Source organism: Alternaria postmessia (assembly GCF_024291825.1).
Source record: "Alternaria postmessia strain BMP 2775 chromosome Unknown scaffold_14, whole genome shotgun sequence".
NCBI lineage: Eukaryota > Fungi > Ascomycota > Dothideomycetes > Pleosporales > Pleosporaceae > Alternaria > Alternaria postmessia.
The window spans coordinates 430962-455144 of record NW_026260087.1 but is presented as its reverse complement, the minus strand read 5'-3'; the positions used below and the strand labels follow the sequence as shown (position 1 = coordinate 455144).

Below are 24183 nucleotides of genomic sequence, written 5' to 3'. Positions count from 1 at the left end.
CTCCTTCTTGCAATCCTTCATGACTAACATCCGACCTCATCCTGCGTCTGTTGCATGAAGGAGTCCAAGCGAGACCCACAGTAACCTCCGCGGAGCCGTCGGGAGTCGGCAGCCAAGCCGTACGGCAACCTGTCACTGACATTTCATGGGTGTTGGCGAGACGAAATTTCCCTGTGCTGCATTGGCGTGTAGCTGGCCCGGGCCAATAATTGAAGCATAGTGATCAATACGCCAGTGCTTCAGGTCCAGCAAATGGCTCCTTCGATGCTACCTAGGTATCTGCCGCCTTGGCTTTCAGCATGGCCTTTGCAAAGTTGAACTCGGTACGAGGTAGACCATCAAAAGTCAGATCCACTACTAAAGTCCTAATTTTGGTACTCAGCCATGTCAAGAATTGCATAGTAAGAGCCATCCTTGTTAACAATGACCATTAGTACACAAAACTAGGCCTCTAGCGGACCCAGAGGTATATTCTTCATCATCGTGGCCACGTTTGTTAAGATGTTCAAATGTAATTGTCTCGCGGTAGGCTTGCCTAATCTTTTCGATTCGAGAGCTGATGTAGGTTCTACGGACGCTGTACCACGCTTGACGGAGTGATGCCTACGCCCTTGTCAATCTACCTCAAATCTTTGTCTTGATCTCTATGTATCGCCGAGATCGTAGGCTGGTTTTGCCGCCCGCGCCGGCTCACCCGCATCCTCGTACTCGACCACCAGATGCTGCGTTCGCGTGATGCCGGAGCTTTGCTTGACGTTCTGGCTCTCGTCACTGCCGGGTCGATGGTTCGGGCCCAGAATGCTGTCCTGGCTATCGTGGCCCAGCGTCCCTTCAGAAACACCCGACTTCCCATGTTGCTTTGTTGACCGAAGAGTCTTGCTTCCGATCGTTGCGAGCTTCAACCCAGATCGATCATTCGATTTGTAGCCACCTCGGTCCCGCCCACCTCCCAAACTACTAAAGAGGCCGTGGCCAAGGAGTTGGTCGAACAGTGGCTGTAATGTTGGTATGCATGCGCCGATGATGATAGCATTACCCTCGATACTCGTCCAAACGGTAATATCGGCCGTATCGTCTATACAGTAGTTTCAGCATCTATGATTGACCTCGAACGCGGCTCTACTCACAGCTAAAATCCGCGCTCGCAAGCGCAGGTAGCCGAGTCGATTTATACACAGCTACAACTGCGGCACTAGGTCAAGCGTGAGCGAATGTTACCACATAACATATGCGAGCTTACATGGAACCTAGCCCAAGCGCAACGCTAAGGACAACCTTTTTCTTGAAGTTGATTTGCAGTTTATAAAGGACAATAGCGGGATATATGGCGAGGTAGAGATCCACTATGGCGGAAAATGCTTCACGATGGTCAGTTATTGGCCTGGCTTGCTCGTGGGAGACATACTTCCGGCTACAATGGCGTAATATATCAGAATCCATGGGCTCCAGCAGGTGCCTTGGACGGAAAAGTCCCACTGCGATCGAGTTGGCGTGCACTGCGCGAAGATGATAATAACACAGCCGAATAGGATTATCAAGCAACCACCAGATATACTCCACAGGATTATCTTGTGTCTCTTGCTAGGATTGGTGATTCTCGTCAGGAGCGCGACCACAGCTAGTTTAGGAATAGCGAACGAGAGTATCCCGGGACAGAAGCCTGCGAGGGTGTACAAGATTGCGCCGGACTTCTGTTCATCGGAGAGCAGAGCGAAGTGACGCCCGTTGCCAGCCTGCACAGCTGCTATAGTGAGGCCAAGCATGATGTAGCCACACATCTGTTCGAAGCGTCAGCGGGTTGGGTCCGTTACGCATGCTTCGATGAGCACTTACCATTGACAAGATGATCAGCCAATCGTCAAGACCCATCATTGACAGTATTCTGCATCTGACATAGAGTCTCGCAGCAACGAAAATTGTAGCGACTGTCGTTAGTGCGATGCATACCGCCAGAACCATAGGCCCCTTGTCCTCGTGGGCGAGTTCCGGGGGGAGTTCTTGTGCTGCTGCCATGATGCAACAAGCAAAGATGCCAAAATGAAAATGAAGTGATCGCAGTATTACTGCAGCATACGCCCTTGGATCTGGGTTTGATATTCGCCCAACGGGACGTCAGACGCTCAAGCGTCTTATGCATTGCGCGTGCGAACAAAAGCATTGTTGCCTTCTGACTGGGGGCTCCGATTTGAGACGACTGCATACTCACAGCAAGACAAAGAGATCCCATCAGGCCATGGGCCGCTTTCTGAGGTAGGGGTTGCAACGATCATCCAGTGCTGAGCCGCTCTGGTGGACTAAGGTCCCACATGTATTCGCACGTACATCGGTTGCATGGATGCGACGAAATTGTGCCATGATTGCATACAACATAAGGTAGATTTTTCCAGCTTCGTGTGGACAACGTGACTTCCGTCGTTGTTTTCTCGCGCAATAAGGAGCAAGGAACAAGCTGTGATTAGTACGGAGTATGCTGCTAGGCAATGGCGGTATCCGCTTGGTCGCTCACTGACTGACGGATACCATAGAACGACTCCTGGAGCAAGCGTTGCGGCGCTTGGATCAGCTGGTTCGGTATCCACATGCCACTGGTTCCGAAGCGGTTATTGCCTTGGTCGCCGTGCCGCACCCTTCTTCGGTTCCAGTGCCACGGGCCGTATTGTGGGTTTTGGTCCACATCAAGTCTTTTCTCAGCGTCATTCGCATTATCCTGCGCAAGTCGAAACATCCGTTCCCGCACATGCCGCGTGCCGGGTATCTATTCCATGGCGGCATCTGTATAGCCTTCTCTTGCTGATCTTTTAGAGTTCTCAAAGACCTTCTAGAAATACCAACCAACGCGAGACCTGATGACTGACGCAGAACAATCACGGTTGACCACCTGGCGCCCATGGAGGAACCGGAGCTAATCCTAGAAATTCGTATCAGGTAATCCCTTTTACCACCGGAAAGCCATAACGATGATGCCAAGATGGGATACAGCATTGAAGTGGAGATTAGGCCTACTGACTTTACCTAAATGTCTCTCCCCTTGGTCGAAGTACGCAACTCTGGCTACGAATGCTCCGCGGACTCACCATCGCTCTGCCGGCGTATGCCAACTCAAGCTATCATCTACATCGGGTTGTTGTTCCCGTCCGTCATGGCATCCTTCTCGTCTGATAAGGTGGTGCCATGAATCAAGAGCTGTTAACCATGTTGGCAATGGTGTAGTGCATCTCTGTGGCAAGGTTGACTGGAGAGAACGGACTCGGACTTATAAGGGAAAGAGAGCACCATCATCGTCTCCGGCAATACATTAAACACATTTGGGATCTTTTCACCCTTACCATTATCCACTGTTCCGCCACCCCTTCTTCATAACGTTGGATCGTGTCTAAACTTTTGCAAAGATGCTGGTTGACGTCAGCATTGCAGTACGTGCGAACGATCCAGGTGCCGTTCCATGCCTGCTACAGAAGCTTTCGGAATTCGGGGGTAAACCCTCTGTTGATCACAATGATACTCGTATGGCAATGCTTTCGCACGCCAAAGCTCTTGTCAGGGCGTTACAGACTCCCCGCGAAACCATGATTGAACAGAATTGGGCGCAGGTATGTGTTGAATCGCTGTTCGCCTCGCCTGAGCTAAGCTGTGTTACTAGCCGGGTTGCCATACTGCCATCACAACTTGCTATAATGCAGGTGTGTTCGGAGTGCTCGGAGACCAACCGATGAAGGTCGATGACATTGCAAGCAAGCTCGGGAAGCCTCGCGAGCTCTTAGGTGGGCTCTCATGTTGGCAAATCGTTCCGTTTACTCGCTTACACTGCCAGCTCGCTTGATGAGGCACATCGCAGCCATGGGTTTCATCACTGAGACAAATAGTGATGAATACAAGGCCACAAACTTTTCGAAAGCATTGACCATACCTATCATTGGAGATGGCTACCCAGCCCTGTAAGTGTTGTGGCGTGATTGACGCAATGTTAAGATGAGTACTGGGCTAATTAAATCAGTGCTGGTGGAGCCCATGAGTCTTGCAGCAAATTCTCACAATATTTGGAGAAGAACAATTACGAACTCACTACCGATATCACAAACGGACCATACCAGTACGCATTCGGGACGGAGCTCGATATGTTTCGGTATCTGGATACCCATCCGCCTTTGGGACAGCAATTCAATAACCACATGGGTGGCTATCGGCAGGGTCGACCAAGTTGGATGGATAGCAACTTTTACCCAGTTCAAGAGCAGCTCATCCGTGGCATGGACACCTCCAAAGACGCTGTACTATTGGTAGACATCGGCGGAGGCTACGGTCATGATATCCAAGAGTTCAGGTAGGATGTCGTGCAAGCCTAAGTCTGACTCGCCTGCTGACGATACATCCAGAAACAAGTATCCTCAAGTCCCTGGTAGGCTTGTGCTACAGGATCGCCCGTCCGTTATCGAAGGAATTGAGCAACTGGATCCCATCATCGAACGTATGGAGTACGATTTCTACCTCGAACAGCCATTAAAAGCGGCTCGAGCATACTATATGCACTCCGTGTTGCACGACTGGCCCGACGATGTGTGCAGGAGCATTCTGAAGCAGGTTGCCGGCGCCATGAAGCCAGGTTACAGCAAACTGCTGATCAACGAAAACGTCATTCCAGACACGGGTGCAGACTGGCAGGCCACCGCCTTGGATATGATGATGATCACACTCTTTTCTTCAAAAGAGCGGACGTATACCCAGTGGAGCCAGCTGTTGGAGTCACCCGAGATTGGTCTTAAGATTGTGCGTGTTTACAGTGTCAAACATTCGCAGGAGAGTCTGATTGAGTGCGAACTGGCGTGAATGTTCGACGGCTGAGATGGGAGTCATTCAGACATCCGCAAGAAGTGACATCTGCAAGACATACCCACATGGCCCTAGTTCTTTCCTGAGACTGCGCACAATACATGACTTAGGCTTGAGGCAGTTCCTTGCACGTGTCTGATCTAGCTCTCTGTCGATCTTGCGTGTGGTTTGCGCCTTCCACTATAATACAGGCTGACAATACCACAGACAGCTGCTGCGCACTATCCAAGCATGAAATCTCTAGTGCACTAGCAATGCAAAGATATGTAGATCTTGCTCGCTATGCAGAATTGATTGTCGTGATGCCGATCCAGAAAAAGGAAGGTGTAGAGCCGGCGACCATTGAGAAAGCAGTGACATATCGAGGTTCTCTATCGGTGACATATCGTTTGTGAATTCGCCAACCGTATCGCCACTCACTTATTTACACGGGCAGGAATTGCGCCTTGTATACCAGATGTAAGGGGAAACGGTTTGCATCTTGACTTTCCTCGTGCGATCTTTTCCATAGGAGACTTCATCAATCACAACTTCAACATGGCCTGTGGGGGAGGCTGCTGTGGCCCCAAGAGTACAACCGCAGCTATTGTCAAGCCAGAAGTTAATCCTGGAGTGCTCACGGAGGCGGCGACGGAAACGACAAGTAACGCAATAGCGACGACGCAACCTGCAGTGGATGCAACACTGACGCCTTCCGATTCCGAACCTACAGCCTCTTGGCCTGCTGTCGCCAACCTGAAATATGCCACAATGCAGCCGAAAGGTTCATGCTGTTCACCTTCAGATCCTACGAAGTCAGACACGTCGAAGTCTCCGTGCAGTCCGTCAAAGCCAGCAGCAATTCCCAAGCCAAGCACTTCTTGCTGCTCAAGTTCAACACCTGTGGGACCAAAGCCAGCCAGCGCATGTTGTCAGCCATCGGACTCTCAGAAGTCGAGAGCATCTGAATCTTCCTGTTCTTCATCAACACCCAAAAAGCAGGAGGCACCCAACTCCTGCTGTTCGTCACCAGAATCTGTAAAGCCAAAGCTTACCAGCTCATGCTGTTCGCCGTCAGGATTCGTGAAGCCGAAGCCAGCAACCCCATGTTGCAAATCACCTACGCCGCTCGAAACGGAAATCAAGGCGTGCGGCGACAGCAGCAGCAGTTCGACTAAGGCTGATCCTGAACCTGCTTGCAGTGCCGACGCTACGGATGGCTGCTGCGCAGACGATGGGTACAGTGTCCCTGCAGACACCTGTGCCAGTAGCTGTTGCGAACCTGGGCGGAGTGATTGCGCGGGCACGACTACGAAAACATCGAGAGCATCTTGCTGCACCTCGTCACCCCAGGCATGCGCAACTATCGGGGCCGAGACATCATGCTGTTCACCCACAAACGCTTCCAAACGCTGCCCTGACAAAAAGGTAGCCCTGATCGACGCGACTGAGATTGCGAGCGGTTCGGATAACATCGACCTGGAGAAGGGCGGCGTTACACGTGAACACCTTGTCATCAGCGTATCTGGCATGACCTGTACAGGATGCGAGACAAAGCTACAGCGAACACTGGGTAGTCTCGACTACGTCAGCAAACTTCAGACCAGCCTGGTCCTTGCCCGCGTCGAGCTCGATATCAACACCAAGCTTGCGACTGCCGACGATGTGGTCAAACATCTCCACCGCACAACCGAGTTCAAATGCGAGATCGTTTCCAACCAAGGCTGTAGTCTGGATCTTATCTGTTCGGGAGACCCAGCGGCTTTTGTCGATGGGCAGTGGCCGGATGGAGTGTCAGACGTACGCCGCCTAAACAAAGATACAATCCGTGTGGAATACGATGCGAAGATTGTGGGGGCGAGGGACTTGATGTGTGACGAGTGGAGTCGGTCGTTGCAACTTGCACCGCCTTGTCCAGACTCTTCTTTGGAAGCTGGCAATAGGCATGTTCGAAACATGGGCTTGTTGACGTTGCTCTCTGCCGGATTGACCATTCCCGTACTGGTCATGGCATGGGCACCTCTTCCTGAGCGCGAGATTGCTTATGGCTCCGCGTCACTCGCCCTCGCTACTGTCGTCCAAGTTGTCATCGCCGGTCCTTTCTACCCGAAAGCGCTCAAGGCATTGGTGTTCTCCAAGGTCATTGAGATGGATCTGCTCATTGTACTGAGTACAAGCGCCGCGTACATCTTCTCAGTTGTTTCGTTCGGCTACCTAGTCAGCGGAAACCCTCTATCAACGGGCGAGTTCTTCGAGACAAGTACGCTGTTGGTGACACTCATCATGGTCGGACGATGGGTGGCATCGTTGGCGCGACAAAAAGCGGCAGAGTCCATCAGTATTCGTTCCTTACAAACCCCTACTGCCATGCTGGTCAGCGACGACGGGATGGAGAAGGAGATCGATGCTAGGATGTTGCAATATGGAGACATCTTCAGGGTCGCTCCAGACTCGCGCATTCCGACAGACGGTACCGTCATCTCGGGTTCTTCGGAAATTGATGAATCGATGTTAACGGGCGAGGCTCAGCCCGTTGAGAAGCACACCAAGTCGGCCGTTATTGCAGGAACCATCAACGGAAGCGGAACGCTTACCGTCCGCCTAACCCGTCTGCCTGGCGATAATACCATCACGACGATTGCGGGTATGGTTGACGAAGCAAAGCTTTCCAAACCCAAGATTCAAGAGATTGCCGACACTGTAGCCAGCTACTTCGTCCCTGTTGTAGTGACCCTGACAATCATCACTTTCGTCATCTGGGTCGCCATTGGGATTGCGATACGCCATCAATCAGGCTCAGAAGCGACCATCGAAGCCATCACGTATGCCATCACAGTCCTAATTGTCTCGTGTCCTTGCGCTATCGGTCTCGCGGTTCCTATGGTTATCGTGATCGCGTCCGGCGTCGCAGCGAAGCGCGGTGTTGTCTTCAAGACGGCAGGTAGCATCGAAGTCGCGTATAGAACGACCGACGTGGTGTTCGACAAGACGGGTACCTTGACAGCAGGAAAGCTGGCGGTGGTGCATGAGGAGTATGTTCAGGGTGGTAGTGCGGATGACGCCAAGTTACTTTTGGGTTTGCTTGGCAATGTCAAACACCCCGTGTCGGCGGCCATTGCAACACATCTCGCGTCGCGAGGTCTATCAGCTACAACCGTACCAGACGCCAAGGTGGTCACCGGCAGAGGTGTCCATGGGATGGCCAATGGTAAGAAGCTACGCGCCGGTAACTCGAGATGGCTTGCGCTTTCCGAAGATCCGCGTGTCCGCTCCATGCTGTCCCAGGGTTTCACCACCTTTTGCTTCACCATCGACAGCACTCTAGTAGCTATCTATGGTCTGCAGGACACATTACGACCAGACGCAGCATCCACCATCGATCATCTCCAACGCAGCGGCATCAACGTCCATGTACTGTCTGGCGATGATGATGGCGCTGTTAAGGGGATTGCCTCACAGCTCGACGTACCAGAAGAGAATGTTCGCTCTCGTTGCTCACCTGCAGATAAGCAAACTTATATTCAGAGCCTTCTCGCAGCACCTTCAACAGCTCTTCTGACTGGCAAGTCCCGCAAGCCGATTGTCATGTTCGTTGGGGACGGCACAAATGACGCTGTTGCCCTTGCTCAGGCCACAATCGGCGTTCATATGTCGAGCGGTACTGACATCGCACAATCCGCTGCCGATGTAGTTCTTGTCCGTCCTAGCCTGTCAGGCGTACTGACCATTATCAATGTGAGTAGGAAAGCGATACATAGAATCGTTTTCAACTTTAGCTGGAGTTTCGTATACAACACTTTCGCTGTACTGTTGGGTGCGGGCGCCTTTGTGCACGCGAGGATTCCGCCGGAGTTCGCGGGTCTCGGGGAACTGGTCAGTGTACTACCTGTGGTGTTGGCAGCAGTCTTGTTGAGATGGTCGAAAGTCTAAGGATCGTGGCATATGTAAATCGCAGTTAACGTGTTACGAGTTGAACAATGTCACGTCATGTATCCAGAATGCAATGTAGACAATGGTTCATGTTCTCTTACAAAACTACACTACTCAAACATGCAGAGTCTAACGGGGTATCATGCAACTCGACAACTGCCTTCCCAGCATCCGGTTCCCTTAGGGTAGGAGTTTCTGCTCAAACTCATGTCGCTCGCGGTACTTAGCCAGAGCGATTGGGACTTCTCCGCTGTACCCCAGTTCGCCTTGCGCCTTTTCTAATTTCCTTGTCACTTTGCCTACCAGCCGTGCGATCCAGCGATCGTTGGCCATGGCATGTACAGTGTTCTGGCCAGCTTTTCGCATGCCCACCATAGTCTTGTTTGATGCTTCTTTGAAGCCAGTGTCAACCTTCTTGAGGAATGCTTTGAAGCTCTTGTCCTCATTACCATTCAGCGTGGTCTGTGACATTTCGCTGTTATTAGTATTGACTGAAGCAAGACTGCTTGCTTCGCTATCAGTAGTGCTGACACGCTTCAGTTCGCGTAGAACTTTGGCCTCCTCAAAGTCCTTGTCCGACTCGATGACTTTGGTAGCTTTCACGATCGCAGCGACGAAGTTAAGAAGATCTTGATGGAATTGCGCTGGGAGGTGAGCATGTGCACTAACGTGCATGGACGCTTCGTCTTTCTTTAGCTTTTCAAGCTCTTTCCGAGCTAGGATTTGCTTTGGCGTAGGTTCGGCTTCGTTGATGGCAGACTCCATCTCCAAAAGGTCGAAGTCGCTCTTCTTCTCAGGGAAGATGTGCTCATGGTGTGGAAATAGGAACATTGGAATTGTGAGAACGGCATCGGCACCTCCTAACCGCACAACTTGCTTAAGCTCGACGGCGTCTGGGAGGATTCTGTAGGCCATGACGTCGGAGATCTTGAAGTGAGTCTGAATGTTGTAATTGGTGTTGATGGGGAAGTGGGCTTCGCTAGCCATCGGGCCCAGCTCTACAGCGAAGTTGGCATCTGCGCACCAAGCTGATATCCGCGCCTCCAATCTACGAATCTCCGCGTCTTGGGATGAGTAGTGCTTGAAAAAGTACTGTCGCATCAAGGCCGTGAACCACTTCCCTGACCCAGCTGCAGTAATGGACTTGAACTTGACAGGATGGAAGTAGCAAATGGGACTCAGCATCAATCGGTATAGGAAAGGCAACCGATGTAGAAATTTCTTTACGTTCGGGTATGATGTTTTCCGAAGAGTGGAGACTCTGATCGATTTGGTAGGTGGGTGAGGTATGGATGGTTGTCCATGGATCTGGGTACATATTGCTGCTCGGAAGTCATCCATGTTATCAATGTCCAAGCGGACGCCTGGCTCTTCTTTCGACTTCTTGGCATCTTTGGCGTCTTTTTCGTCATCGGATGAACCAGCCTCAGCTCGTGCTTTCGAGGCCTCTACCAGTGTCTGTTTCGCCTTTGTAATAGCACTTGTGTCGTTGATGTAGCGTACTAGCTCTTTGTACTTCTTATGGGCCTGCTCTTCATCTGGTGACACTTTCTTAACGGACGAGAATGCGGATGCAGTATCTTCAGCCTCAATTGGCTTTTTTCCAGCTGTCAGGTTTCGGACCATATCAGCCGGGCGGCCATTGGCTCCCCCTTTCATTGTCGCTGCTCTGAGAATAGCCGTATTGGTGACAACCACGGAATCGTCGTCGTCTGGCTCCGGGATACCATACTGCACATCCCCAAAGGTGACTTCCCAATCCCCACCCTTCACATTCGCATAGACGTCGTCAACAGTTATCTCTCGGAACAGTGGTACCGTAACTTTATCAACTTGAATGCCAAGCTCGATATCGTCCGAGAGCTTTATGCCAGCCTCGACTCCATGAGCAACGAGTGTCATTGTTGAAAGCGAAAGCGTAACCCCGCGGATTACGAAGAGTCCCTTGACTTCGGTGTCGATTTCCAGGGCAGGCAGATCAAAAAAGGCTACTTGATCGTTGATAAAATGGAGGTCTCGTAGGAACGTCTTTCGTAAAGTGCGACGTGCCAGTGCAGCAGGTGCTTCAAATTGGAAGAGGCAGGTAATGAAGAGTACAGGCCAACAAAAAGCCCAGAATACCCAGTACAGAAGCCACGAAGTCGCACATACGGCGTACACCAAGTTTACTGTCGCGAAGATAGTCCAGACAGGAACAAAAGGCAGGATGCGATGCCCATACGCCTCGCCAAGTAGGATTGCGTAGACGAATATGGGCGCTCCGGAGATGACCCATCGCAACGGCCAGGAGAAAGAAAGTGCTGCTAGGAGGGTTCCGGCGAGGAAGGCATTCGGTATCAGTCTGCTCGTAAGTTCTCGCCCTTGTTCAATCGATGGCGCATCTGTAGTCGGCGAAGGAACCGCTTTTCGTTTGGAAGCGGCCGGCGCCTCACGTTTTGCGGTGGAATCCATGCCGTGGAGGCTGCGGAAAGTGTAAGAGGAATGTCACAGGTAGTAGAAATTCCGATGGAGAGAATGCATGGTGTTTGTGGCATACGACTAGTGCAAGTGCGAACGCGGCGGTCATCAAGCAACTGGTTCTTGTGACGTCATGGTCCTGTTCGAGACTACCCCCGCACAAAAAGAGGCAAGAGCACTCCGGGCCAGACCTGATTTGTCGCTGAAGGGGGTATGATGAACGATATGGCTGGCCAAGGCATTTTTGTATAACCGTTGGATCACCGCTTGCAGCATGCCGATCGCCGTCTTGAAAGCCTGCCTTGCAAGGTTTCCATGTCGTGAACGGTGACGTAAACGCGCTAGTACTCGTTCGTCATTGCGATATTGACATCCGCGTCTTGCCAGATTATTTCCGTAAACGGTCTATGTATGGAGAGAGCGTATACATTGTTTGGGGACGATCAGTTCATTTTCTATTCATGTACGACCTGGCGGAATTCCACCCCAGGTCCCATTTGAGAACCATGTGCCTGCTCTAGTGAAGTCGCTGTATGCTACGCTGCCGAACAACTGGTAGCTAATAAATCCAAACCGGAAATATTCATCCTGCCCACCGTCTGACCGATTCCAAGTGAAGTTACCTTGATCACTCCCACCAGAGCCACGATATCTCTCTACATCGTTGACCACCACACTCACGCCCTGGTATCCGCGGAGTAGGCTCTCCCATGCGAAGGTGATGCTCGAGCCATTAATGACAGGCTCAAGAATAGCTGGGATACCCGACCCGAGCTGTCCATCCCCTCGTAACGCCGCTGCCGTTTGTAGGATGGAATCGAAGTTCCAGCGTGCAACACCGTTAACGAACAGTCCGACCAGCAGACCTTGGCACAACAAGCTCACGCGGGTCTGCAGCGCGGTGCCTGGAAGGAGTAAGAGAGCAATGATGTAGTGGTGTATCCTAAGTGTGAGTTTCGGCATAGCAGCGAGTATACCCAGGCCAAGGCCTAGTGTAGCATATAATGCAAGATAGCGTGGCAGTCGCCCTTCCCTGCGGAAGCACCATGCTTGGTATAGAACAACAGCGAACAGGATAATCACAATGATTACCAATGCTGTGATAGCGCCCGGTTGTTGGCGGATGTCGTTTCCTGTGAGCCGCTGTATGGGTATACGTTCAAACGTATAGTTCCCTAGTGCGCCAACCCAAGCCCCACCTACCCAGAGCACGGTCTTTTCAACTTGTGCCTTGCAATTGCGCAGGGATTTGCGGACACTGAATTGATAGAAGAGGGCGGCAGCTAACGCAGCGGGCAAGAAGCGGCCGAGTGTTGTAGAAGCCAAGGAGGCGTAGTTCGAGTACGAAGGCGGATCCGATGCCATACCAGTCTGGAAGAACAATATTGTAAAAATGGGCGCAAAAAAGGTGACAGGACTTGTGGTGAAGATGCCGAACAGAGCAGTAAAGATTGTCGAGAGGATAAGCAGGTTCCAGCGCGGATCCTCACATTTGGCCGAAGCCTGACCAAATGTGAATGCCATTGGAAAGTGCGAGTCAAAGCCAATACTGCTTATGCCATGCCGTGTAACAGCGCCGAAACTGTCTCGCTCTCCTATTAGAGAAACGACACCACAGCCACCGTAGCCATCGTTGATGACTCCAGCGTGAATAGCCGCTGAGCAAATGAATGAGTCTCCGCGATATACCAACGCATCATTCTCAGGACCTGGAGCACCTCCAACGACCAAGGATCGGTAGTTTATGACTTGCGGTCCGATTGCGCGAGGGTTGAGCACCTGGGCGCTCGAGCATCCGGCGGGGCAGTTGAAGGCAAACGAAGCATTGGAGAAGGGGAAACAATTACGGCCGTCGGGCCCACAGCTTTCTGGGGATGGCCTGGCGACGATCAGCACAGTCACGATAGCTTGGGGTATAAGAGGAGAAGCCATACCACAGATTGTTGACACACGACAGCTTTACCGGCGCTCCGAACCCTCCAATGTCAGAAGGAAGCCCACCATCACTGACGACTACAGCGAACGTGACAATCCATACAACACATGCGATAGCGTAGATGCAAATGCGCTCCCACTCTGGCAGTCGCGCGAGCAACCGGACAGGCAGTGTTTGCCAGCGCTCGAGAAAAGGCGTGATGGTGTATCTGCTCGGCGGCTTCGGCCCCTTCACCCACTCGACCACCTTCCGGCCCCAACGAGCGACAGGTGCTGGCGTGCATTCCCCCAGCTTCCTTGTCCATGGCGGGGTACGACGGGACTGGCGGTGCGGTGCGACAAGTTCTGTGCTCTGGCCACTCGGTGTAACTCGATCGCGGTTGTCATCGCGTTTGGTCCCATGCTCCAGGTCGATGGTCTCCGGAACCACGCGATCGGGAGTGTCGCGTGCTGCCATTCGGGGGTACAGATGGGAAAAGAACGACGACAGCGGCTATGCACACGCGACTATCATGTTGAAAATGATACCGAAAAACGCGATGGGTATACGAGAGACTATTGACTTAGGACCAAAGTGGCGCACGGCAAGCATCATCGACTCGGAAGGATGATGGACTGATCCACTCTGCCGCGCCACAGGCCTCAGATACGCAGGTGGTTCCGATACCACCACAAGCTAGACATCCAGCCCTATCATTCTGCAACTCCGAACATGTCGCGACAATTCCATAACCATCAGCTGCATCTCACTATTGTTTCCAATCGCGAGCAAGACAGGAGGAGCTGACAACGACTTTTCAGGGCAGGAATCAACAATATGTTGGTGTTTTATCCAAGGTACAAGCCATTTGATCTATATGAGTTGACAGCGAGGCTACCATTCCTTTTCTTGTGTCATTAACCGGGCCTCCCCCATGAACCATCTCCATACCACGCGGCCGTCCTCGTGGCACTCGATCTTCAGACCGGTCTCGAAGTTCCCGTCGCATGCGCTACGTTTCGAGTGTCGCCATAAACTTTCGCTTCTCCTACGAAACAAGCGCACGTTTGGAGAACCCGCATCAAGTGGACACGATCTCCCAAACGAATGGACTGGTGCACTTCATGGTCTCAAAAAAGCCACACATCCTCATGGTGCAGGGATCGTGATCACCTTGTTTGGTAGCAAAAGGTTATGGCGGACATTCCCCCGACCAACCATCGCCCCAAGTTGTTGTCCATGCCGAAACGTTCACCAGCTTCAACACGTTTTTGGATCAGGGATCTCGTACTTTTTGTATGGAACCATTGTTAGCCGGCTGGGGTCTGGCGCCCGCATTACCACCGCTTCAACATCGTCGCATGCTGTGAATGTTCGTCGCCTCTATGGAAATTCCCCCTTGCTATGGCTGCACCGAGCAGACCATATGAAATCCGACCGGTGCTGGTACGCCGTGATGTTCCAAGGATGGCAGCTGCGTTCATCGTAGCTGAGGATCGTGATGAAAAGGTTAGGGATACGAACAAGCGCAGAGGCGCGACAAGACTTCAACAATCGGATGCGATCATGAACGGAACGTGGGAAGGACAGCCGCCCAAATCACCACCACAACCGACAACTCTACCCACCGAGACGGAGAAAATACTGTCATCGCGGACCGAACAGTTCTCATCTCTAGCCATGCCGACGCCTGTCGGTACAGAAGAAACGATCCTCCAAGCTATATCTATACCCTCGATATCAACGGATGCTACCTTGACTGCTCTGCCTGAGCTGGTAGCGTCTGCCGTCAGACCCACCCTCACCGCCCAAGCCGATGTCAATATCAATGGAACAAGTACCATACGAGCGGCTTCGACTACGGTGCCAGCATTTCTTGTAGACTCTGGCGCGAAGATAAATGAGGAAGCGCTTCCAGGCATGAATCAAGAGGACCCATTGTTAGTGACGGTTCCCGGAATGAATCAAGGTACGTCCAGGTCGGATTATATACGTGTGAGACAAACACTGATTTCCTATCTTCCTTTCTACAGAGGATCCTCTCTTGGTGACCGCACCCGCAGTAACGCCGACCGCAGCTCCTGAAAGTTCGTTAGCGACCCCTTCGACTTCTGCGATGACAGTAGAGAAGCCTATGCCAGGGAAGAAGCAACCGAAACCTACAGCAGATGCTGCAGTAGCCTCATTGACAATCCTGAGTGATTCTGCTTCGACTATCGCACAGACTTCGTCAACCACGAGCGCAACCATCTCGAGTACCATCGATGTCTCTACGGTTTCTTTCTCTTTACCGCCCACATTGACTATCTCTACTTCGTCGTCCACAGAATCTTCGACAACGACAAGCTCCTCAACGCTGCCTCCTGTTCTTACTTTTGTCACGATTACAAGAACTGCACAAGGCAAAGAAGATGCTCAAACAACTACACAAACCGTGCCCGCTCCACTAGCTGTCACTGCACCACAATCGGCATCCTCATCGCTTTCGGCATCCTCTTTAGTAGTTGGATCGGCTACACCTTCGAGCCTGGCTACAGCCGTCAGTGTCGAGCCGCAGAGCGGCTTGACACCTCTAGCAAGATCTTTATTCATCCTTTTCGGCGTTCTTGGTAGGTAGATGTCCACATTTCATCAGAGTGAGACTAACATTAACAAAGGATTTATTGCCATCCTTATTGCTTTGGGTGTAGTCTGGGTAATGAGATCGAACAGAAGACGTGCGCAAGCAGCTCGACAACAAGCCGCTCAGAACCCCGCCCAGGAGACTGAAGAATACGATGGCTACGGCAACACGATACACATTTCTTCCAACAACTCCATCAAGACTTTCCTCACTGAGAGCGAGAAGGCCATTGTAAACCGTGCCGCTACGCCAGACGGTGACACAGACGTAAGTTTACTTGGTTCCATGAACAACCATCGCGATATTAATGGACTCCTACAGGCAAGCGCGAAGTCGTCCCACCACCTCACCGACGCCATCAACTCCTTTATAACTAAATCACGTCGCCTGACTTACAAAATATCGCCTTAAACAAATCGCTCTACACGCTGTACTCGGGGTGGAATCAACACATGCTTGAACTTGTCGCCAGCACAACCTAGTACTGTAATCGGTTGCGGGACTTGTAATCTACTGTAAATAGCATGATAGACTGTATATAAAATGGTTGTTGCCTTTCCAAATGTTCGTTATCAGTGCGGTGTGCATAATGAACATGTAACGTGCGCAGTTAGAGGTACACTCAAATTTCAGATGGTGAATGTCAACCCCCAAATAGAAGAGACATACCAGGCCTTGCTAGACGTCGGCTGAAAGGCTGTGGAATATTCTAGTCTGAATGCAGCCACGCAGCATTGTAGCACGATGAGGCTGATAAGCTATAACTCGATGCGCAAGCAAAGAGCTCTGTTGATAAGTAGCAAACCAAGCCTTACCTATACAATAGAGAACGTGAGACTTTCACAACTGGACGTTCTTTCACGAAGATAATCTTTCTCGGCTTTATCTCTGTATCGTCTCACTCCAGATAAAGCCACCAACACGCTTCCACTTTTGTTTCCAAGGTTATCACGCCACACTTACATCGGCCTCTTACCTGATGTTGCCAAGCCACTGACACCCCAAACCTCACACCATTTTCACGCTTTGTTTAGCCCGTTCATATGCTAGTCTGCGGCGTAGCGGCGTAGTCTGCAAGGCTAGTGCCAGAAGTGCTTACCAGCGTCGTTAGTGGCTGTTAGTGCTAGGTTCGACGGACCCCACGTTAATTGCTGTATGAGGCAGTTTTGGAGTATAGCTTGGAAGGACAGTGGAGTAGTGTGAGCAATGGCCCTTCTTGCTTCTTGTATGTAAGCCTGCAATGATTGGACGTAATAAACTTACAAGCTTTGACCGAGGCAGCCTTGCCATCACCATGACAGCCAAGCATGTGTTGAGGCTCCAGACTTTTTGCTGAAATTCGTACAGTCTATATTCTATTCGACGAAATAATCTGAAGTATGCACATATAAAGACCCTAATCATATTAACCACGGGTCCAATACTGAAAGAATACATGCCATAAACAATACAACATGTGCACTCGACCCCGGTACAAATATGCAGCACAATACTTCAGCGCCTAGTCAATGATCTCATCTCCAGTCTTATCCACTCTAACGATAGCATTACCCTTGCACTGCGTGTATGTCAAGTCATCTTCGGAGTGAGGAGTGCACTTGATTTCGATCAGCTTGGCACCATATACAGTGACCTCGGTGCCATTGAGCGTCACGGTCTGCTCAAGCGCAAACGCTGTGAATAAAGTCAGTCTCACGTGTTGGAGAGGCGGTAAAGGGTAGCTTACAGTATGATCCGGCAACACCGACGTCGCCGTCCAAGGTGTAGTTGAAACTGGCAGGAGCGCATCCAGTATCTGCTGGAGCCGCACCGGGCCTTTTGATAGTCTGGCAGTCAGCGGCGACGGGCTCACCACTTGCAGTGTTGGCGTCTATATATAAAACATCGACGTGGGTGGAACGGTAGCCGTACTCAAAGTTGTTGTCCTCAATAGCGATATTCCAGCCGCCGTAGTTGGAGGGAGTAGCTGCGAGTACGGCGGGTGCAATGGCAAGGGCGAGAGAAAGGATAGAGGCGTACATCCTGATGTTCGAGTTTGAGGACTTTCGATGTTTGTGGTGGGATGAGAGTCAGTTCAGCTGAGATTTAGAATTCGATGATGATCTTGGAGACGGGCAAGACAACTAAACAAGTTCATGGCCATTTCCATACTGTCAGTGCTGAGTCCAACATGGTAAAGAACGGCGCAACCTCGGCCATCAGAATGGTACCCATCGGCGTTCCTGACGGTGTGGAGAAGGTTTAGATTGCCTTAAAAACCACGAAAGAATTCGTATTCGACATTGCGGTCAATGAACAAGACGTCCTATGCAGCCTGCGTATCCAGTTTTCCCAACTTCGTGATCGACGAATGCCACGCTAGGTGTAGCCCTAGAGCGGAGCTTGTCAGGTACAAGCATATCATATATAAGGGAAGGCGTTGGCAACGAAACGTTGGCGGTACTCTAGTGCGGAAACTGGGAAGGGGTAACCCGTCGGCGGTAGCTTGATATATCGACATGGCTCCAGTGCGCGATCCAATGGAACTTAGGTACATGCACGATACTGCACCGTCCGGGAATCTGCTCGTGTTGAACACATCGGGCAAGGAGTTCATGTGAACATGCGTAACGTCAGTATGTTGTAACCAATGGCAACCGACCCTCTTTTGTTTTTGGAGGGGTTCGATTTTGTACGCGTGTAGTCCTATACAACCAGGTAAGATCTTCACTCTGCTAGCCTCCGTACAACCCTTGGCTGAAGCGGTCATGTTCAACTCGACATGGCTGTACAATTTCTTTTATTCTCTCTTTCTTTGTAATGGCTGTCCACAAGTAGGATCCCAAGAAGGACGTTTTTCGTCTGGTTTCCACTAACTCGTCGTGTCTTGGCCTGACTTAGCTGCGCATGATGGTTGCAGGCTACTACGTCGTGGCAGCCTTGTAAACATGGAGGTAGACAATCTCTTCACCGATTTCTACATCTCCCGGTAACGGAAATTCGATTTGGGTTTTCTTTATGAATCCTGCATCTTCCATGAGTTCGAAGAAGACTTCCTCGCTCGAATGACGCATCTTCATTGCGATAGCAACAACGATTTCTGGGCTTGCTTTGACCAGTCGTGTCAAAGTATTTACCAATGATGGGCTGTAGATGGACGTTAGATCAACTTTGTTCCTTGATTTTATCAAACATATGTGATGACGTAAGAGAAAGCCATACCTGCTATCTGGATTGTATGTGCAATCAGCCGCGACTACAAGATCAAGCTGTTCTGAGGTAGACTGCAAAATATCAGGCAGATCTGCATCCCAGTCCAGCTCCATGAAATCTAGTGACGCGCCTGGTGCTTCGATAGCATAGTGCATATTACGCTCTACAATCTCTCTGGCCTCTTGAAGGTCGGTTAGGAGGACTTTGGAGTTCGAGATGGTTTGAGCGATTGCGATACCAACCATTCCGCAGCCAGTACCCAATTCGAGGACATTCAAGCGTGGTTTGGATACAGACGGTAGCAATGCTTTAGCTAGATCGGAGTTTGGGGTTGTCAGTGCTGTTATTTGACACGAGAGCGTGATACCAGCGTCCCTGTACGTCCAAGTCAGTGCCTACGGTTCGACACGTCACAAACTGAAAATATATACCATAGATGTCTTGCGATGCTCTCTCCTGTCTCCTCCCAGATAGTAGTAATTGGTCCATCTAGGAGCTTGAACCGCCTTTCTACTAACTTTGGAGCATCTACATCAGACGTGAATGGCGGACTCCAGGCAGACACGACACCTCGAGCGTCAGAGTCGGATATGGTTGCGAGCTCATCGTGTATTCGTTTCGGCTCCCCGCCCACTCTTACTCGCAAATGGGACCAGGATGCCCGAGACTTGGGGAGGGGAAATGTGATGGGCAGACTCCGCATGCCGGCCGTCCACTGCACGGTCGACCATAGTAGCACATTCTCTTGCGAATCTGCAGTCGCCAACAGCTCTGCTGCTAGCCGGATGTCGTAAGGAAGAAAAGAATCTCCAAGATCCGATGTGATGGTAATGAGGCAACTGACTTGCTTTCTCGCCGTGGTTTTGTCAGTGACAACCCGGGGACTTTTGAGGAAGCGGATGTATCGCATGGTGCATGGTAGAGTTTGTCGGAAAAGTGTGCCGAAAGCAGCAAGACTGTGGGGGTGAAAGGCTGGATGTGGGGTGCTGCAACGCTGGGACGCAGGGCTGGGGATTCTGAAGGCTAGAATGCCCAACCGAGCCGCATCTCATCTACCACGTCGTCATACCTCAACTTGTCCCGAAAGGTTATGTGTTTGTTTCTGTGTTGAAGCCAATGCGCTGTCGCATCGCAGCATCTTGCTGCTACCCGCAATAACCCACGAAACCTCACTGAGCAAGAGCCGTCGCTGTCGTCATCGCCATCATGTACCGTCGCAGCGACCCCAGGTGGAATCGCACGCTCCACCAGATTACGGAGAATCTCGAGCACGCAAACGAATCGGCGCAGGAGAACATCTACGGCTTCACCCAGCGCTACGTCAACCCATGCTTCTCGTCCATCACCCAATGCGTCAATGCGTGTACGGCGCCATGCTTCCCAGCGCACAACGACCGCCGGCGCAATCGCGGACGATCACGCGGCCGGGCAGAAGTCAGCTTCGACTTCTACGACGACTGGGAGGACGACGAGAACGACGGTCTTTTGGGCTGGGGCACCGACAACCTCGACCGCTTTCTCGGCGGCGCGGCCAACTATGGCGCGACGACGCAGCCTGGCCGACAGAGCGGCATGACTTATGGACAGCGAAATCGCGATCCGAGATACAATACGCCGCGGCGCAAAAGCATGACGCTGCCGCGAGACGGCGCCCAGGACCCGACTCTCATCCCAAGTTCTTCTTACTTTGGCTTCCTGGGACGACTGCCTTGGAAGATTGGGGGTCGGGGACTGCGATACAAGCCATCAGCGGCAGACCTCACAGAGCACCCGGGCGCAATGCGAAGGAGTCTGGAAGAGGAACAGCCGCTGATCGACGACAGTGATGAGGATGCTCTCGAGGGGCCCGAGAACAAGGGACATCGCAGGCAGAGAAGCAACACGCAAACATCGGGACACACGACCGACTCGCTGAGTTCTAGAGGCGACATCTTCCCCAGCGAAGACGAGCTTGAAGACGCGGTACCGCTCGACGACGAGTTCACCATCGCGCTCGAGCGACGTACCACAGGCCAGTGGAACGAAGATAGCACCAGCAACAACAAGGCACGCTCAAGTAAGAGCAAGCGGCCCTCTGCATCACGCGTATCCACCCGAACTGTCTCTTCGCGCAACACAAGCAACTCAGATAAACCACCATTGACCCAGCGCTCCGCCTCCGAAACCATCGAAGAAGTCCCCACTCTCGACCAACTACAAAAAGAAGAGGAACGCCTGCGTCTAGAGGAAGAAATGGAAGTCCACCGCAAGCGTCAAGAAGCCCAACAGCTCGCCGTCAAGCGTGGCCTAGCCCCCGACCAAAAAGCCCTCTCTACCAAATCCAGTACGCCTCGCTCCTTGTCGCCAGCTCATGCAATGGCGACTGTGAACTCGACTGTATCGCCGCTTGTACGCACGCCCGCTGGCGAAACTGCGCCTGCGGCTGACCAGAGCGACTCGATGCCATTTCCCAGTTTCGTAGATAGCCAGACGATGCCGGACAGTAGTGGGTTTTATGTCGATGAGAGTGACTATTCGAGCAAGGCTGTCACGCCGAATCGACCCTTGTCTATCAAGGAAGAGGTGAGGGAAGACAGGAGAGGAGAAGATGATGGAGAGGCATTTGTTCCTGCTCGATTACCGAATTTTGGGTCTGAGTAAGTGAGTACGAAGCTAGACACTACACACCCAGAAGAGACTAGTTTACGACGCATGCCATGGAGATATGAGGAGACGTAGCGGAAAGCATCTATTGTAATTAATGACCTGAGCGATTTCAATTCATCTTGTTTTAAATGTTGTTACTATTGAGCTACAAGCCCATGTTGCCGAATGTAATCTGCTTCTTTGTCAATCCCTGGTATATTTCGTCTAGTACGCCTCTCTTTCGCTTCTTGTCTACCTCCTTCTCTTCCCGTTCGAGTTCCTCTTCATCGTCTAATTCGGCATCTTCTTCTGTTCTTGGCTTCCATGTCGCAATACTGCCATCAGCATGGGCAGAGTACATCTCCACGTGGTGTGGTCGCCAGGCCAGACTTGTGATTCTGTCCTTGACGTTACGCTGTCCCTTTGCTGCTGCTGCTCCAGACGCGTTGGATGAAGTGTTCGTCTGAGGCTGCTGTGAGCGGCGTAGTCGACGGATCAGCTTACCGTCAAAGAGCTCATAGGTAAGAATCTCGTGCTCGTTAGGATAGAACATGAGATCAGCACCGGGCTGGAGGTTTTGCACTGGCGCAAGAACGGGAATGCGAGGCGCAAGACCAGAGTTTTTGACCATGGGGCCAAAGTTTGCTAGGGTATTGGCACCAGTATCCGTGTCCCAGACGCGTACTCGCGCATCGTGCCCGCAAGATACTAGGTGCTTGCCATCCTCGGTCCATACGAGCCCATTCACAGCGTCTCTGTGCGCCTGTGCGTTGGTCGAGTTGCGAGTAAAGGACGTAGATTTCCCAAGTACCCCGACTGAATCTTCGAGGTCCAGTACACCCAATTCACCTACACTGCGGCGTACATCCCAGAAGCGTATGCTGCCATCTGTAGCTCCACTGACAAGAATATGTTCGCGCACAGGGCTCCATGCTGTAGAGAGGATCGCGCCAGAGTGGCCTGCAAGACTGTGTGTCGTGGCGCCTGAGCGAAGATCGACGAGACGCACATTCGGATGTTGCGTCGCGCATGCGACGAGGAGATGCGAGGCGATGGGCGAGAGCGAGATGTTATACACGACGGAATCGAGGTTGAAAGACGCAGACGGCGCAAGTGTTTCGCTGGAGTAGAGCTTGACGGTGTGGTCGTACGATGATGTAAGGAATGCCAGAGAATCAAAGGGGTAGAACTGTATCTGCGTGATGCCTAACTTGTGCTCTTCACTCGTCTTGTTCACCGCCGTGAGGGGGAGATAGGTGTCTCCTGCCTCGGTTGCCGCTGTCTGCGCCTCGAGATCCCATACTGCAATCGAGCTGTCTGCGCCTCCAGAGAGCAGATATCGCCCCTCAAACTTGTCAATGGTCAAAGCATTCACCCCGGATATATGCGCCGGTATGCGCTCGTGCGGATCATCGAGGGCCGGTAGATGCTGGCTGAAGACTACGGTAGGAGACGGTTGCAGCGCGTATGTGAGACGTGAGGCATAGCCGCGCTTGAGGACGTGGTTGGGAATGAAGCCGTACGCGCGGTCGAGCTCGTGTTGAGTGCTCATATGCGACTACATGCTTTGTGTGCTTTGGGGCGACAGAAGAAGGAGAGGGTGCGCAGAGGATTATGACGTTGTAGCCCAGGCATCCGCAACGCGACAGGGATCATTGATCGCAAGACATTCACCAACAACGTTCAAGCCTTGCAGTCAAGCAAGCCGCTTACCTGAACCCTCCCTTGTGCTTCAACACAACGACGATACAGCGCTATATCGAAGTCATCTCAAATGGCCACTGATAATGAAGAGCCTCGTCGCCAAAAAGTAAAGAAGAGACCACGAAAACGACGCGCTACTGTCTACGATGCCGTCCATCGTAAGAGACGCATTTGTTAACAATCAAAATGCATAACCTAACAATCTTCAAGGCAAAGTCGCTCGAACCGGTCTAATAGCCCACATCCGTGATCCAAAGGCATCCAGGAAACCACTGCGCCCGGATGAGGTTCTCTTCAAGCGAAAGAATGCTCCTATGCGATACGAGGAAGACGATTACTACCCTGCACACTCCAAGTTGCCTGCAAACCAAAAACTTCCCAGTGGCGACCTCGCAGATGTATTGAGGACCTACGTATCAACACTATGGGCCAGGACTAAGGGGCCCCGCATGATGCAAAGAACTTGGAGAGGTATGGACGAATCTGCGCTTATCGCTCTAAGTATCCTGATGGAAGAGACTGCTCGAGGCGCGCTAGGTGAGACGGGCGATCTAGCTTTTACTGAGGCAGCCGAGGAAGACGAAGAGCAGGTTCTTGCTCGTCAGAAGCAGTGGACTCAGGGTACTGGTGGTAAGAAAGAAGGAGCTATCGTTAGAGCCAAGAAGAAAGCCCAGGCTAGTAAAGAGAAGCAGCGCGCGAAGGAAAGGGAACGCCTAGAAACGTGGACTTCGTCTGACGAGGAGTCACGTGGCGACTTGGCAGAGGAAGAGCTGGAGTGAACATTACGACGTTAACGGGAGATGGACTTGCATACCTCAGAAGAGGGGGCTGTTGAACGCGATGAACGATCAGAAGCCCCATCTCTGCCTGCGGTGAGAGTATCGAGAGATTTGTGGAAGAAAGAGGCAAAAACACGGCGTTTGATGACGAA

The 24183-nt window shown here is 51.8% G+C and overlaps 11 protein-coding genes across 11 annotated transcripts; 5 read left to right on the top strand and 6 right to left on the bottom strand.

Moving 5' to 3' along the window:
* Window positions 1–644: 644 nt before the first annotated feature.
* On the bottom strand, window positions 645–1872 carry J4E82_003395 (uncharacterized protein; the record flags this gene model as incomplete). Its single annotated transcript, XM_051729682.1, has 5 exons — window positions 645–1075; window positions 1128–1192; window positions 1241–1358; window positions 1406–1778; window positions 1834–1872. 5 exons carry the CDS (start codon window positions 1870–1872, stop codon window positions 645–647), a joined length of 1026 nt encoding a protein of 341 aa, XP_051590716.1.
* Window positions 1873–3389: 1517 nt separating this feature from the next.
* On the top strand, window positions 3390–4824 carry J4E82_003394 (uncharacterized protein; the record flags this gene model as incomplete). The annotated part of the gene is made up of 5 exons (XM_051729681.1): window positions 3390–3590; window positions 3641–3761; window positions 3836–3935; window positions 3995–4321; window positions 4374–4824. The coding sequence occupies 5 exons, from the start codon at window positions 3390–3392 to the stop codon at window positions 4822–4824; spliced, it is 1200 nt and encodes a 399-aa protein (XP_051590715.1).
* Window positions 4825–5364: 540 nt separating this feature from the next.
* J4E82_003393 (uncharacterized protein) lies at window positions 5365–8736 on the top strand (the record flags this gene model as incomplete). Its single annotated transcript, XM_051729680.1, has 2 exons — window positions 5365–5590; window positions 6239–8736. 2 exons carry the CDS (start codon window positions 5365–5367, stop codon window positions 8734–8736), a joined length of 2724 nt encoding a protein of 907 aa, XP_051590714.1.
* Window positions 8737–8916: 180 nt separating this feature from the next.
* J4E82_003392 (uncharacterized protein) lies at window positions 8917–11187 on the bottom strand (the record flags this gene model as incomplete). The annotated part of the gene is made up of 1 exon (XM_051729679.1): window positions 8917–11187. The coding sequence occupies one exon, from the start codon at window positions 11185–11187 to the stop codon at window positions 8917–8919; it is 2271 nt and encodes a 756-aa protein (XP_051590713.1).
* Window positions 11188–11652: 465 nt separating this feature from the next.
* On the bottom strand, window positions 11653–13585 carry J4E82_003391 (uncharacterized protein; the record flags this gene model as incomplete). The annotated part of the gene is made up of 2 exons (XM_051729678.1): window positions 11653–13072; window positions 13128–13585. 2 exons carry the CDS (start codon window positions 13583–13585, stop codon window positions 11653–11655), a joined length of 1878 nt encoding a protein of 625 aa, XP_051590712.1.
* A 927-nt stretch (window positions 13586–14512) lies between these two features.
* Window positions 14513–16142, top strand: J4E82_003390 (uncharacterized protein; the record flags this gene model as incomplete). Its single annotated transcript, XM_051729677.1, has 3 exons — window positions 14513–15077; window positions 15142–15717; window positions 15766–16142. The coding sequence occupies 3 exons, from the start codon at window positions 14513–14515 to the stop codon at window positions 16140–16142; spliced, it is 1518 nt and encodes a 505-aa protein (XP_051590711.1).
* Window positions 16143–17232: 1090 nt separating this feature from the next.
* J4E82_003389 (uncharacterized protein) lies at window positions 17233–17752 on the bottom strand (the record flags this gene model as incomplete). Its single annotated transcript, XM_051729676.1, has 2 exons — window positions 17233–17405; window positions 17458–17752. The coding sequence occupies 2 exons, from the start codon at window positions 17750–17752 to the stop codon at window positions 17233–17235; spliced, it is 468 nt and encodes a 155-aa protein (XP_051590710.1).
* Window positions 17753–18634: 882 nt separating this feature from the next.
* Window positions 18635–19833, bottom strand: J4E82_003388 (uncharacterized protein; the record flags this gene model as incomplete). Its single annotated transcript, XM_051729675.1, has 3 exons — window positions 18635–18857; window positions 18933–19298; window positions 19355–19833. 3 exons carry the CDS (start codon window positions 19831–19833, stop codon window positions 18635–18637), a joined length of 1068 nt encoding a protein of 355 aa, XP_051590709.1.
* A 296-nt stretch (window positions 19834–20129) lies between these two features.
* J4E82_003387 (uncharacterized protein) lies at window positions 20130–21563 on the top strand (the record flags this gene model as incomplete). Its single annotated transcript, XM_051729674.1, has 1 exon — window positions 20130–21563. One exon carries the CDS (start codon window positions 20130–20132, stop codon window positions 21561–21563), a length of 1434 nt encoding a protein of 477 aa, XP_051590708.1.
* A 151-nt stretch (window positions 21564–21714) lies between these two features.
* On the bottom strand, window positions 21715–23100 carry J4E82_003386 (uncharacterized protein; the record flags this gene model as incomplete). Its single annotated transcript, XM_051729673.1, has 1 exon — window positions 21715–23100. The coding sequence occupies one exon, from the start codon at window positions 23098–23100 to the stop codon at window positions 21715–21717; it is 1386 nt and encodes a 461-aa protein (XP_051590707.1).
* A 222-nt stretch (window positions 23101–23322) lies between these two features.
* Window positions 23323–24031, top strand: J4E82_003385 (uncharacterized protein; the record flags this gene model as incomplete). Its single annotated transcript, XM_051729672.1, has 2 exons — window positions 23323–23410; window positions 23463–24031. The coding sequence occupies 2 exons, from the start codon at window positions 23323–23325 to the stop codon at window positions 24029–24031; spliced, it is 657 nt and encodes a 218-aa protein (XP_051590706.1).
* Between the last annotated feature and the right edge of the window lie 152 nt (window positions 24032–24183).